The 15,352-nt window shown below is 37.9% G+C and overlaps 1 protein-coding gene across 1 annotated transcript in view; it reads left to right on the plus strand.

The window, feature by feature from the left end:
• The first annotated feature begins 237 nt into the window (after positions 1–237).
• Positions 238–15,352, plus strand: part of GNAI3 (G protein subunit alpha i3) — a 38,168-nt gene continuing 23,053 nt past the window's right edge. Inside the window, exon 1 of the mRNA XM_003990409.6 lies at positions 238–500. Within this exon, the coding sequence (XP_003990458.1) occupies positions 383–500 (118 nt within the window). The 5' untranslated portion in view covers positions 238–382. The remainder of the gene's footprint in view (positions 501–15,352) is intronic.

Raw genomic sequence — 15,352 nt, forward strand, 5'->3', positions numbered from 1 at the left:
GGGAGAAGCCAGTCCCTGGTTTTCCTCCATTTATCCAAATAAGGCAGCCGAAAAGGAGAAGAGGCACTAAGGTCGAGCGGCGTAACAGAAGCTCGATCAGACCTGGCTACTCCGCGGAAACGCCGCTCCGCCTCACCGGCCCTCTCCCCGTACTTCCGCTTTTCGTTGCTCCTCCTCTACCCTAGCTGGACAGGTTTGAGCAGTAACCGTCGCGGGGCGTTTCCGGAAGTGTCGTAAACGCCGGATATCCGGTTCCTTCGGGCGCTAAGGGAGCTGACGGAGAGGGCCGCCGCCCAGCAGTAGACGCTGTCTCAGCGAGCCGAGTCGCAGTTTCCGCGGTGTGTGAGTGAGCCCGGGCTCTGTCCCCTCTCCCGCCGCCGCCATGGGCTGCACGTTGAGCGCCGAGGACAAGGCGGCGGTGGAGCGGAGCAAGATGATCGACCGCAACTTGCGGGAGGACGGGGAGAAAGCGGCCAAAGAAGTGAAGCTGCTGCTACTCGGTGAGGGGCTGAGGGCGGAGCTGGCAGGGTGAACGGGAGGGCCTAGGCACTCGGGAGCCCTGAGGAGGGTCGGGCCCAGTCGGCGGAAAGGACCCCGAAGGGATCTGGAGGCGTGACGGCCGTGGGGCGGGGTGTTTGTTGGTGGCTGAAGCTCTGGAGGGCGTGATGAGGGGAGGGGGTGGGGTTTGGAGTTGTAGGAATTAGGCTGGAGGGAGGGTGTGACTCCGTGCTGGAATTGCGTTTACTGAAGAGAGCTTGGGAGTGTGGGGCAGTGGGACATTGAGACCCATGTTAGGAATATGGGAAAGGCTCATAAAGGAAGAGCTGGTATTAGGGAAGGTTTTGCAGAGGGTTAGAGTGTGTTCACAGCAAAGAAGACGGGATAGAGTTTGTTGGGGTTGTAGAATGGCTTATATGAGTTTGGAGCGTCGTGATAACTTACTTTGACAGGATGTAGTTGGGATGCTTGAATGATTAATGTAAATAAAGGGGCAGGGACAGAGTGGTCACATAAGGGCCCTGTCATTTATTAGCGAGTGGACATTTTGAACTGTTGGTAGGGTGAAGGAACCCTGGATTATCCTGGAACCTGAAGATGTGTGGTTGAGATAAAATTATAAGTTCTCAGATATAAAAGAAAAGAGCTTGGGTACAGAGGCTGTCTATACTTTTCCACCTTTTTCTATCATTTTTACTCCCTTAAGGTTTTATAACTCTTTCCTTTGTTATTATAAAGGGGGGAGGTGGTGTGAGCTGAGGAAATTTAAGGACTGGCTTGTTTGAGGTTTGTGGCAAAAGATACAGCGGACAAAAGATTACATACTTGGGAGCTGCTGAATAGTTGCTAGGGGTGACTGCAGTGGGAATGGAGTTATCTTAGGATAAACTATGGAATTGGACACAGTATAAAAGCTGTGACAAACTTCTGGTGAACTTTTTAATCTTTTTTGGTTTCTTTAAACTAAAAATACTGGCTTCAGAAAATTACTGTTTATTTTACCCGACATTCATTTTGAGCAGTTTTTAGGTACAATCAGATGCATTTTGCTCCACACGATTAGTTTAAACATTTTGGAGACTGGCTTTTAGAGACTCAGTAAGTCATAGACCCTGGTACTAGCTTACTGATAAATTAAGCCACGATTCCTTTACTATTAGTATTTTCTACAATTCTTTTAGAGAAGAGTAAGTAGGAGTATTGGTTTCTGTAAGCAAAAGAACTTTTTAAAACAATTGGTTTTTGAGGAAAATGAGTCGCTTTAGGAGAATTGCCAGATTTTCAGGGTGTAAAGCTCCAGAGGGCAGAATGCACCACCATAACCCAAGGCATATTTTGTATTCCAGGATGTGCTGGGTGCCCATGCTAGTCTCTTGATGTTAATGTATCTAGTGGTTTGTAGATTGCAGACGACTGGGAACAGCTCTTTGGATCTAGGGGGAAAGTTAGGCATTGGAGCTTGAGCTTTTGGTTTCAATATCTGACCTTTCATAACATGTGAATTCGAATTGTAGTTCTAGACTGCCACTCTCCATAGAACAGGTATCTTTTGTGGATGAGCATTGTCCATGGCATATAGTAGGTGCTCCTTAAATATTTGCTATTAACTAGCATGAACCAGCTAATGTTGGACATGGCTCTTTGGGCTTTTTTAGACACTTAATATAAACCATTATACCCAAGGCATTAATGTTGTCTGTATTGATTGATTGGTTATTAAATTAAAGGTGTCTTTATAAGTTTTGATTTACATTGGCCATCAGAGATCCCCTTAGGACATTAGCCTAGTGTAATACAGTTGTAAACTGTGAGGCTTTCTTCCAAATGGCAGGATTTGGCAGGCAGAATTTAGGCAAGCAAATGTCTGGAAAAATCTTTGTTCAGAACTTTATAAATAGTGCATTTAATTAAAAACAACATTAAATACATGATGACTTAGGGACTTCAAAAGCAGGAAGTAAAAAATCAAAGTACTAAAACATTTGCTTTTAATTTTTATCAATTTCATTGTTTTAAGTAAGATTTTTTTTATATTCTTGAGCAAGTTAAATCAACAAATTCAAATAGGTTGCAGACACAGATGCTCTTGCTTGAACCACATCATTATGAGCAGAAGCTAAAGTTTTCCCTTCTTTTCTGTAAGCAGAATGCACTCATCACAGTATGCAGATACCTTTTTTTTTTCTTGTTCTGTAGAATACCTCTTTTGATGTAGTCATTTTTACTTCATCACTGTGAAACTGTCAAACTTAATCTAAGTTGAGATATATTTACTTACTTTTGTCTCTCCTGGCACATAATATGTGTTCATTAAATATTACTGTAGTTTCTATCTGGAGGAATGTAGTTTAGTATAGTGATTAACAACCAGGGCTATGAAGTCAAACTGTTTCAAATTCTAGTTCCCATTTACTAATTGTAAGGAAGTTACTTACTCAGTTTCTCTGCCTCTGTTTCCTCATCTGTAAGATGGAGAAAATAGAGCTACTTCATACTGCTGTGAGCATTAAATATGATAATAATGTGAAGTGAAACACAGCCTGGCACATAGGATTAGCTCAATGAATATTAGCTATTATTTATTTAAAATTTTTTTTTTTTAGAGGAGTGTGAGTGCGGAAGAGGGGCAGTGGGAGAGAGAGAGAGTCTCAAGAGAGTTCCATGCTCAGCCTGGAGCCCAACGTGGGGCTGGATCCCTTAAACTGAGATCACGACCTGAGCCGAAATCAGGAGTTAGACACTTAACCAACGGAGCCACCCAGGCACCCCTAGCTATTATTGTTATTATTAAATCAAAAAGAATGTTACAGATTATAGGTACTATAGAAATTCAAATTAAGAACCTGGTGTGGGCCAAATTAGTAATACTTCAATGGAAGAATTATACTTCAATGGAAGGAATACTTGAATGTTAAAATTTTTTTATTACCTTTGATTTGAATTTCCTTTAGGTGTGTTATTGGGAAGATCTTGATAATGCCAAATTAATCATAATATTCTGTGGAAAGACAAATTATATTATGCAAAGCTTCCCAACCAGAGTGCAGTGCATAGGATGGCATATAAGTGTGCTGTTTGTAAATTTTTTTATAGTTTTGAAACTTTAAGTCATTTTCATAACTTAAAAATTTCACAACAGTTGAAATGATATTTGAACATTTTTAGTATGATTCCTTCTGTAAACTTTGGAAACACGGCACATGAAAATATTTTATTATGCCAATTAGTGTTTAATATCATCTGTAATACTTGGCATTTTATTTTTCATGTCATAAGTGTTTGATCTAAGGAAAATATATATTATTTTCACCAAGCTCCACCAGTTTACCTTAGTAAGCCTTACAAATACAATTTTTAGTGTGTGCCATCATGTGACAAAAGTTGGGAAGCATTAGTGTAAGAATGGGTAGGAGCACTGCTTACAGAGTCACAGAGAACTGAATTCAATTCCCACCTTCATTTCCTAGTTGTGAGACCCAGAACATATAAGTTAACTATATGAATCTTATTTTTCACATATATAAAGTGGGGATGATGATGCCTGTTTCATAATATGCACTAAGGTAATGTATGTAAAATCCTTAGCAAGCAAGTATTCGATATTGGTAACTTCTGTTTTTTATGGTAATATCTGTGAAAGCTTATCATTTTAAAATGCTACTTTTTTTCGGGGGTGTTTCAGACAGTTAATTTGATTTTTTCAAATACTATGTTTTCGGAGGTCTTCAAGGAATTTTAATAAATAACACTCTTGTGGTAAAAGAAATTAAATATTATCATTTAGCTTTGTAAGTTATTGTTTAGTTTTGTGTTATCTTTAGATTTATATTTCTTGATATAAAGAAAGATTTACATTTACATCAAGATCCCTTAGCGGATCTTGAGAAAATAGTTTTATACAAAACGAGATTAATGCTTTGTTCTTTAGGATTTTGCTGGGGGTGGTATGGCAAAAATTAAGTTGCATGCAGAGGATTGGAATCATCTGATTCACTTAAATCTTATACAATTTATTCACATTTAAATACCTGCATTTACTGGCTGAATATGCTTATTATTGAAAGTAGTGTTTTTTGATGATTAGAGAGTTATAATACTGAACTTTTCCTTTAATTTAGCTTACACTAGCTTCTTAATTTGAGTTTCCATAGTACCTATAATCTGTAGCCTTCATTTTGCTTTAATAATAACAGTAATACTTTCATAGTTTCATTAGATTCTCATAGGATGATATTCTTTATAATGTTTGCCATTTTTTTGGCATAAGATTCATAGACCGTTATTTCATTTCTTGTGAGGATGCATCTTGTGTCAGTACAAAAAAAAGAAGAAGAAGAAGAAGAAGAAACTGGCATAAAAAATAAAAAGTCCCATTTCAAAAATAAGTTTTTTATAAGCACTTTTTGTGTCTCTTGTGTCTTTTATTTAAATGCATTTATCACTTCTTCAGCCTGAAATTATGGTCCTTTTCAGGAGTTACAATATTGTAATCTTCCCTATATATGCTAATTCTGAAGTAAGTACAGAGATAACCTTAGAGTAGGGTCTTAGTACTTAATAGATTTGACAAGGCATGTAACCTTTGAATCATTGCTGCAACTGTCCATGCTGTCTTCTTATGTTTAGTTTAGTTTTATTTTATTGGAGAATGGGGCTTGTCAGGGAAAGTAGAGAGGAAAAGATATTTTAAGTACTCAGGAACTAGAAGATTAGCAGTAAAGTCTAAAAAATAGAAATATGGGTCTCATAAGAAGTGTATAGAGCAGGGGACACTAAATTGGTTCAGATAATTGAAGTTTGTTTCAAAACTTGTTTTCTAGTCAGCAGAATGTAATAGACTAGCACTAATAAAAGACAATTCTTTGAACTGGTAACTGAGTTCATAAATAGATGATCCCATGTAGTGTAGGGTTAAAGAACAAAGATACTGAAAATTGGGGATTCATCCTAATCTTTGAGCTTCATTTTACTTTTTCTGTACAATGAGGTCCAATCTTAGGGATTTCTTGTCTGTGATATTAATATTATCGGCCAGATAAAATATTTTAGTAAGTTATAAGGAGGGCTGTTTTTGTTGTTATTTCTCTTATTCTTGAGTTTGACTGAAATTAGTTTAATGTAATAAAGCTGTTTAGGAAGACATAAATTCATAAAGTGCCCATAATGTAAATTTTCAAGAGAATATTAGGAAAAGCGTTGTAGTGATTGATTTCCCCTCCAGTTTTAATTGTCTTCATTTTGGTAAAATTCTTTTTCAGTGTTTAGCAAGTTAGAGTTATCTTTAAGCCTTTATCTACCTGGGCTATCCTGTTACCTGCTTAGCAGTCGTCTGTATCATATCTGTAATTCAAGCTGCTTGAACTGTATAACATTGTGTTAGGATCACTGTTTAATTGTCCCAGTTTTTATACAGTGCTCTGTGTAAGGGAACTATCCTATTTTTCATGTCTTACTACTATTAAGTTGTAACAGAAATGAATATATCTGATATGAACCAAACAAGAAGGACCAAAAAGACCAAATTTGTTTTGACTTGTTGTACATGACTAATGGCCTGGTTGATCTTAGAAACAAGCTTCAGAAGGATATAGTCTTTACACATGGATTTCTTTTGATTTTCAAGTTAGACTTGGAAGATACTTAAAAGTTTAATAGATTTGTTCAGGGCTAGTAGAGACGTTAGTGTGTTCATTGTTCCGTTACTATTTTGCTGTTTTTGGGCCTCTTTTTGTCACCAAGTCTAATTCACAAATGGGTAAATATTTTTAATATTAATACAAAAAGACTGAGTTTTTTGGATGATGTTAGTGTTTTATATCTTGAAAAATTTTTGTTGCTTAACTTTGAAGTAGATATTATTCAAAAATTTTTTTAGTTGCTCATATAAATCTACAGCAATACAGTCAGGTGTCTCACCATGATTAAAATATACACTCTTACATTTAAATTGTGCTTGTATCTCCTACTTTTATTTATGTGGCCTGCTGTTAACACTTATTACTCTTGTGATATAGGTACCATTTAAATCAGACTTTTTTTTTAATGTTTATTTTTGAGAGAGTGCGAGAGAGTGAGCAGGGGAGGGTCAGAGAGAGAGAGAGGGAGACAGAGGATCTGAAGCAGGCTTTACGCTGATAGGGGGCTTGAAGTCATGAATGTGGGGCTCAAAGTCACAGACTGGGAGAATGTGATATGAACTGAAGACAGCCGCTTAAGCGACTGAGCCACCCAGGTACCCCTAAATCAGACTTCTTTAAAATTAATTAGCAAGGTAGTTTGATTCTTGTTATATTATAATTTCCTGTATTGGTTGGATATAAAAATTTTTTTTTTAATGTTTATTTATTTTTGAGAGAGAGAGAGAGAGAGAGCAAGCGAGCATGAGTGGGGTAGGGGCAGAGAGAGACAGAGACACAGAATCCGAAGCAGGTTCCAGGCTCTGAGCTATCAGCACAGAGCCCAACATGGGGCTCAAACCCACAAGCCATGAGATCATGACCTGAGCCAAAGTCAGACACCTAACTAACTGAACCACCCAGGCGCCCCAGTGGTTGGATTTTAAAATTAAATAGTATTCCATTGAATTCTAAGAACTTACTATGTTACACTATGTTTGGATTTCTGTTGTAGTCATATATTGATATCTCTAGTTTTTATATTTTTTTTATTAAATAGATAGTGTCATATGGAAATGAATTTTGCCCAGGCTCTTGGAAATTATGTTTTACAGATTACTGTAAATTACAGAAGGATTGTTTTAAAGTGACACACTTTTGATAGAACATTTCCCCCTCTATTTCCTGAAGTTGGAACATCGGAATCATTAACTTCAAAACAAGGTTCTGTTTGATGTAACGATATAATCACTATCATGATTTTCATAGATAATGTAGTTCTGATGTATGTGTTAGGATAGTGCAGTCTTAAACTTTCCATGGAAGTTATTTCAATGTTGAGTTATGTACTTTTGAAATTAAACACTGAATTACTTCAGTTTAAAAATACCAATATCTTAGACCATTTTTCAGCATTACTAAATCATCACGTATTTTGGTTCATATCAGGTTGTTAAAAACTAATGTCCTTCCTCCCTCTGCTTCTGAGAAGTATATTTCTCATCCTTTTATTTTTTTTATTGTGGTTATAACTAAAATCCACATTCACATTCTCATTAATATTTGTACTTTTTTGGATTTTTCTAGACTACTTAAAAGTTTAATAAACTTTTTATTTTGGAATAATGTCACATTTTATTTAAAAATTTTTTTTTGTTTATTTTTGAGAGAGAGAGAGAGAGGGAGAGGGAGAGGGAGGGACAGAGAGAGAACGAGACACAGAATCTGAAGCAGGCTCCAGGCTCTGAGCTGTCAGCACAGAGCCTGATGCGGGGCTTGAACTCACAGACTGCGAGATCATGACCTGAACTGAAGAAAAGTGCTTAACCGATTGAGCCACCCAGATGCCCCGGAATAATGTCGCATTTATAGGAAAGTTGCAGAGATAGTACCTAGAGTTCTTGTATACTCTTTACCTGGTTCCTGTTAATATTGACATCTTAGATAGCTGTGGTATGTTGGTCAACAATGTATAATATTGGTGCACAATAGTGCATAGTATTGGTGCATTAATGTTAACTAAACTACATAATTATTTAGATTACATCAGTTTTTCCACTCATGTTCTTTTTCTGCTCCAGGATCTAATCTAGGACACTGCATTGCATTTAGTCAAGGCTGCTTTTTATTGGACTTTTTGGTTTTTAGTGTTGCACTATCCAGAGGAGGCTCATTTATGAGCTTATTTATGATTAGGTATCTGAGATCATCTTTTATGTGCACAGGTACTTTTTTAGCCTGGAGATAAATGAGAAATAGAATTCTTGAGCAGCTAAAGTTGTAGAGATATACAAGTAAACCATGGTAATATACGTGGAATGTGGTTACAGAGGGAGTAACCGATTTTGGGAGGAGGAGAAAGAAACATGCCAGGGAAGTCTTCCTAGAGGAGGCGACATTTGAGGTGGACCTTGAAGGATAAATAGGAACTCTTAAGACAAAGACTAGAGGGAAGTGCATCCACACAGAGGGAGTAGTATATACAAAGGCTCAGAAACATGAGTGAGCAACTAGTTAGATTTGCCTGGGATGAAGGGTTGGTATAGGAGGAATGTGGGAGAAAAAGCTGGAAAGGTGTGCAAGGGCTTTGGAGAGGTTGATTCTAAATTTTAGTAGTTGTCTTTTAAGCCATATTTTTATTTTATAGAGGTGAATATAGATATAATTTGGAGGTAAATCATCTAGGGACTTTGCATTCTCCTCCCTCTTAGCTGCCTTTTTTGCCATTCCACTGCTATTCATGCTGTAGCAAAGGGTTAGTAAAAGTAAATATGTATATGAACTCCACACTTTTGAGTTTTGACTTTCAGTATTGGTGAACATATATGTGGTAGAGGAAATTGGAATTGTAGGCATCTTTGTGACCTGACAACTCAGTTTATAGTATTTTACTGTTTGTGAATTAAAAAAATTTTTTTAAATATTTATTTTTGAGAGAGACAGAGCGTGAGCAGGGGAGGGGCAGAGAGAGAAGGAGACACAGAATCTGAAGCAGGCTTCAGGCTCTGAGCTGTCAGCACAGAGCCAATTGGGGCTCAAACCCATGAACCATGAGATCATGACCTGAGCCGAAGTCAGACACTTAACCAACTGAGCTACCCAGGCACCCCTCTATTTGTGAATTTTTTAGATGTGGCATTTATATTTGACTAAATAGACGTGTAGAAAAGTGCTGTATGTGCCATCAATGTTTAGGAGACTTAAGTAGGGATCTGATTCTAATGTTTTTAAATGTAAAATTTTTAAATGTAAAATGTGGGTTTTGATGAATGGATGTGATATTCCAGTTAACTTTGGAGGACATCACTATATATAAAAAATTTTTTGTATGGGTTAAAAATGAGTATTTTACATTTCTATCTCACAAGAAAAGTTTTGAGGCAGAGCTAGAAAGAAATACACCTTTGCAAAAATAGTTTTCAATCATGTCAGATATACATACCATATAATTTAGCATCAGCACTAAAATGACAATTTTTGCTCTGCTTTAAAATTTTTTTTTAATGTTTTTATTTATTTTTTTGAAGGAGAGAGAGAGACAGAGCATGAGTGGGGGAGGAGCAGAGAGAGAGGGAGACATAGAATTTGAAGCAGGCTCCAGGCTCTAAACCGTCAGCACAGAGCCTGATGCGGGGCTTGAACTCACGAACTGTGAGATCATGACCTGAGCTGAAGTCAGACGCCCAACCAACTGAGACACCCAGGCACCCCTGTTGCTCTGCTTTTAAAGAAATAAAAGGAAATTTACTCACCAGGTCCAAAATCAGAACATTGAGGCAGTCATGATAATCCTCCCCTCCTTGGTTACAAATAACTGCTCCCTTAAGTATTCTTTTTATATTCCACAAAAGTGTAGAAGAAACCCCACTTCTCCCTCTTGATTGGCCAGCTGCCCAAAGGGGACACATGATCTTTAGCAACACTCAAGTTACCATTTTCATATTCTAAAGTGACTGAGCTGCCTCTCCCCCCCCCCCCCCCCCCCCCATTAATCTAGGATTTTACACATTATGATCTTATAGTTTAGGATGACTTTTTCTGTATCCTCTAGTGCAGATTCCTCAGATAATCTCATTGGTCCTACTCATCTTTTGGAGCTAGGTCACACAGGGTGTAGGCCATTTGTCAGCCTGTGACTGGGTGATTCCTGTGTCAGGTATTTACTCCTGATCCAATCACAGATTGGGGAGTGGCTTAGGTCTTGTAGGCAATTGCCCACTGCGGAAGCTAGGTGGGGATATCTCTAGGGGATATGGGCAGGCATATATTCTGAAATTATGTCTACTGTGTCAGTTTAGTTTTATCAGAAACTTCTTAAATGTGCTTTAAGCCTTTCTGGTTGTGGGTACGTGATTGCTTCCTAGAAAAATCTTTTTCACAGACAAGACCCATTATCTCTGACCCAGTCACAACTTACTGTCATCTCTTACCTTTAAGATACTCGTTCATCCATTCACTGAACAAATATTTGAGTACTCACTATGTTTCATGCACTCTTTTAGATGTTGGGACACAGGATGTTCAGGACATATTCATAGCAGTTTATTTCACTGAAGCGGATGGTGGGTGCAAGGGTGCTGGGGTAGAATTTGAGAGTAAGGTTTAGAGGGGAATAAGAAGAATAGAAGCCTTGTGGGTGAGTCCAGATTTATTGTCAGGTATACTTGTGGGGTGAGAGTTGAAGGCCTAGCCAGGCATGGGTGTAGGGCTGAGTAAAGATAGCAAAGGAATGGAAATCTTCTGTTAACTGCCCACATTGAAAATTCCATCCATTGCAGCTGGCATTTACAAAATGTGATTAGGCAACTACTGAATCTCACAGAAACTCAAGCCATTCATCCCACAGCTATTATGTGCCTACTCTGTCCTAGATGGGGTGGGGGAGTAGAAACACAAAAAGAAGGAAGGCACTGTTTTGTGCTTTCTAGGAGTGTGCTTTTGAGTTTAGGACTAATGGAGTCCTAAACAGGTTCAAACCCAAGTAATTACAGTAGTTTGACCAAATATTAGTGTTATGGTGTTTGACACTAAGCCATAGGGCCAGGTTGAGCATCGTTGCGTGCCCTTAAGGGATAAGTACACAGATGTGGAAGGGTTTTCAGATCCTACTAGAAAGAGTTTCATTACCATTTTAATCAAAATCAAGAAAACCAATTAGCAGTTTATGAAAGGCAAGGAGATTAGGAGTTGGAAAGATAAGCAAATAATTTTTTTTAGAGTAGACAGACTTGGCTAGAGATAATGAGGTGAAGTGGCTTAGAATGATAGTTTGGGACTTAGTTTTGGAAATTAACCTCTGGGACTCATGCGGAAAGGGTAGAATCTGTGTCAGCCATCAGAGTGGGAGTAGTACCTCCGTGGAGAGGGAATGGAGACGGCTTCAGCAGAGAGCTGTAGTTTGAATTGAGTAGGTTTTCAAGGGTGTTCATATGTAGAGGCATGGCTTGCTTGGAGGGACAGGGGGCTGGGTGAAGTGATTATTCTGATATTTTAGGCTATGGAAACTTGCTGATTTCATAAGAAAAATAGATCTAACTTTTCCATGAGACCACACATTCCTTTTTTGTATTTGAAGTCTCTGTGTCCACCAGTTCCAGGCACATTTGAGAGAATGTTTGTTTAAAAAAAAAAAGAATGAATAACAATCTTTATTTGCTACATAATGTTTTTCCCGTCTGTAATTCTGCTAACCTTTTCTTTTACTGATTCAGGAGCAACTGGTTTTTGTATTAAGTATGGTACTTTGAAAAGCATTTTGAACGAATGTCATTTTTAACTTTAATCTGAATTTTCATTTTGTTAGTTACTTATGCCTGTTAATAAAAAGAAATCAATGGGAGCAATAGATAAGTTTATTATTAGAAACAGCATGGACTGCTGCTGTGATCTTTAGTTAGAGGTACTCATATTTTTTTTGTTTTTTGTTTGTTTGTTTTTTTAAGAAAAGCAATGTAACTTGAATTGCTAACTTGAATGTTCTGTTAGTTTGAGCCTATGTAATTATAGAATACCCTGAAACACAAATATAGAAGGTTGGCTGCCAGATAACTCTTACTTCTTTACATTGCTGCACTCTTTAATTCTTTGTACTTTTTGTCCAGTCTTGAGCAGGAGTGGGTGATTGGAGAGCATGCTGATCACTGGATTATGGCAGCTATTTTGAATGGTTGGGTTAAATAGGAAGATGTGGATCTGTGGTTTGATCTGAAGCCTCTGTGTGTCAGAAGTAGAGTTTTAATCTACTTTTAGCATTATAATAATTGTAGTCACAGAATGTTAGAGTGCAGTCTAGGCCAAAGCCCTTCACATTTTATGTATAAGGAGACAGACAGGCATTGTGAAGTTAGGTGACTTGCCCAAGGTCACACAGCTAGTCATTGTAGAGCTAGCACTAAAATCTGCTTTTCCACTGAATTTATTACGACATGGTATCATTGACTAAAAAAATCTTTTTAAGTGAAGTTAGAAAAATCAAATATATTTGCTGATCAGGCTTTCAGCCTATTGTGGGTGGGAGGCTGTCTATGCATGATCTAGTCGTATGCTCCCATGTGTCTGGAAGGGGTGGAAGGGAGGGCATGGGTGGGCTGTAGAAAGACCAAGAAGAGTATCTTGGTTTAACACTGGCTAGAAGATTGTCTAAAAATAGTGCCATATTGGGACTTAGCTATGCAGACCTCTAGAAAGGGGGCTATGCCCTACTTAAAATGCTGAACTTTTAGGAGTTCAAGATTTCTCCACAAAGGAAAAAGGAAAAGGAGATGTTTGGGTTGCTATTGGAATAACTGCTAGTACCCATGATAGTGGTACAAAAACCTTTGAGGAACGTTCAAGGAAAAGCTGTAAGAAGTGCAGATGGGTGAGAAGTGTGGGAGGAGAGGTAGTTAGGAGTATCTAAGGGCTGAAAATATATTTAAAGAAGAGAGTGTTTTTGTTCCTCATGGTAGGGTGGAGAAAATGATTAATGCTTTGACACAGTTTGCTGTGGCATTTAGGCTCTAAGTTTCGGTTGTAGTGTGAGAATCCAGCCTCCATCTAGGGTTTTATTATTGTGAAATAGCTGCTAAGTAGTTATACCATTTCTGCTGGATTTTGAACCAACACACACTATCTAGGGAGTTTTTATTAAATTAAACTTTTGGGGACTTAATATTACTTGGTAGTATTCAAAACAGTGAAAACAGCATTCACGAATAATAGCTGGTTAACATTTATTGAATGCCTACTATGTACCAGGTACTGTTCTGAACATCTCCTATTGACCCTTGTTTTACAGATAAGGAAATTCATTGTGCCTGAAGGCACAGGAGTATAAAAAAGCATAATATACTCATGTACCTTGCTTGGACTGGCCGTAAGGTTTCTTTTAGTCAAAATGAAAGATGAAAGAGAAGATATCGGGTGACTGTGTTTTTGAATATCAACCATCTTTTAGGGTTAATTTCTTTAAAAATTTTTTTAAGTTTATTTTGAGAGAGATTGAGAGTGGGGGAAGGACAGAGGGAGAGGGAGAGGGAGAGGGAGAGAGAGAGAGAGAGAGAGAGAGAGAGAGAAAGAAAGAGAAAGAATCCCAAGCAGGTCCTGTGCTGCCAGCACAGAGCCTGATGTGGGGCCTGAACCCACAAACTTTGAGATCATGACCTGAGCCAAAGTCAGATACCCAACTGACTGAGCCACCCAGGTGCCCTAGGGTTAATTAATTTTTTAAAATCAGTGCGTATGTAAGTTGAATGTATTTGCTCATGATAATTATTTACTTATATTAGCACTTCACTGGCTTTTAAAAGTTTTGCAAAGACATTGTCACTGTCTCTCATTTTTCATGCCCATAATTTATGTTATGGGAAGAAATAGGGGGAACATGTGATGGTGTCTCCTCACTAGGAGCTCCTTAAGAATGAAATGTGGGATGTATTTAGGTAAATATAATGATTTTATGGTAGAGTATATACTGGTGAATTGTTTTTCATCTGACCTTGTTCTATTTGATTGTTTATAAGATTTTCTAAATTAATTCTACCCCTTTATCCTCTGCAGATTGTCTTCCTTTTATTGTAAGACCATCTAATTTGGCTCCTTTTCTCCTTTTTCTCTCAAAAATCTCCATACTTCCCTCCCCTCCCCAATCCTTTCTTCCTCTTTATAGGAGATGTTCTTTAGATACATACTGTTTTAAGGATGAGTCTTCTAAGTCGAAATGATTCCATTCCCTCCTGACTTTTCTCCCCTCTGTATCCTATACCCTGACCATTTCCATCCCTCCTGCCTACAGAGTCTTCTTTACTTCCTCCCTCTCCAAGCTATAGGTTGTATCTTTGCAGTTCCTTTGTATCTATTCCATTCTTTGTTTCCTTAATATTTTTACTGTGGTAGATTGAAGATGGGAAAATGAATATCTGCTTAAATTTGTGAATTCTTTTTAAGTTTATTTATTTTGAGGGACAGAGAGAGAGAGAACGAGAAGGGGACAGAGGATCCAAAGTGGGCTCTCTTCTGACAGTAGAGAGCCTGATGTGGGGTTTGAACTCATGAACCATGAGATTGTGACCGAGCCGAAGTGAACTGCTTAACCGTCTGAGCCACCCAGGTGCTCCAAATTTGTGATGAGTTTTAAAGGAAGATAGATTAAAAAAAAAAAAAGTGAATAAAATTAGGAAAGTTCCAAACATCATGTAATATGTATTGGGGGAGGGAGATGAGACATGGGAAGCAGTTGGGAAGGCCTAAGAGCAAGATGTTATTAGAGAGGAAACTTAACTACCAAAGCAATGGAACACAACAGGATTGAGGTAAAAATTAAGAGTTCAGACCTAATAAGAAAGGGTTATAGAAAATGTTAGAAGAATTTAGAGAGTTATTAGTGCCATTTGGAAATGATAAGAAAGAGGGCCTTTGAGCTAGAAGTTTGAGAAATTTCAGCAGTAACATAATAGTAACACTGTCAGGCTCAGCCCTGTGAGGAGTAGAAAGGATTCATTTGAGAAATGCATAAGAAGAGAGATTTTGTTACAGCTTGATGTAAGGAGAGAGGAGTGAGTGGGTTCCAGATGATTCTTAGATTTCGTACTTGGAAGACAGGTAAGATGGTGGCACTTTTCTTGCTGATCTAGAAGCTGAATGGTTGAAGACTTTTGGTATAAAGCAATTCATCCTTTGCACAAAATGCCCTGGAACACTCAATAAAATACATCCTCTATTTAGTTCTGTGGTCAGTAAGAGGTGCCTTTAAGAGGTGGAAC

This window comes from Felis catus, chromosome C1 (assembly GCF_018350175.1).
Source record: "Felis catus isolate Fca126 chromosome C1, F.catus_Fca126_mat1.0, whole genome shotgun sequence".
NCBI classification, from domain to species: domain Eukaryota; kingdom Metazoa; phylum Chordata; class Mammalia; order Carnivora; family Felidae; genus Felis; species Felis catus.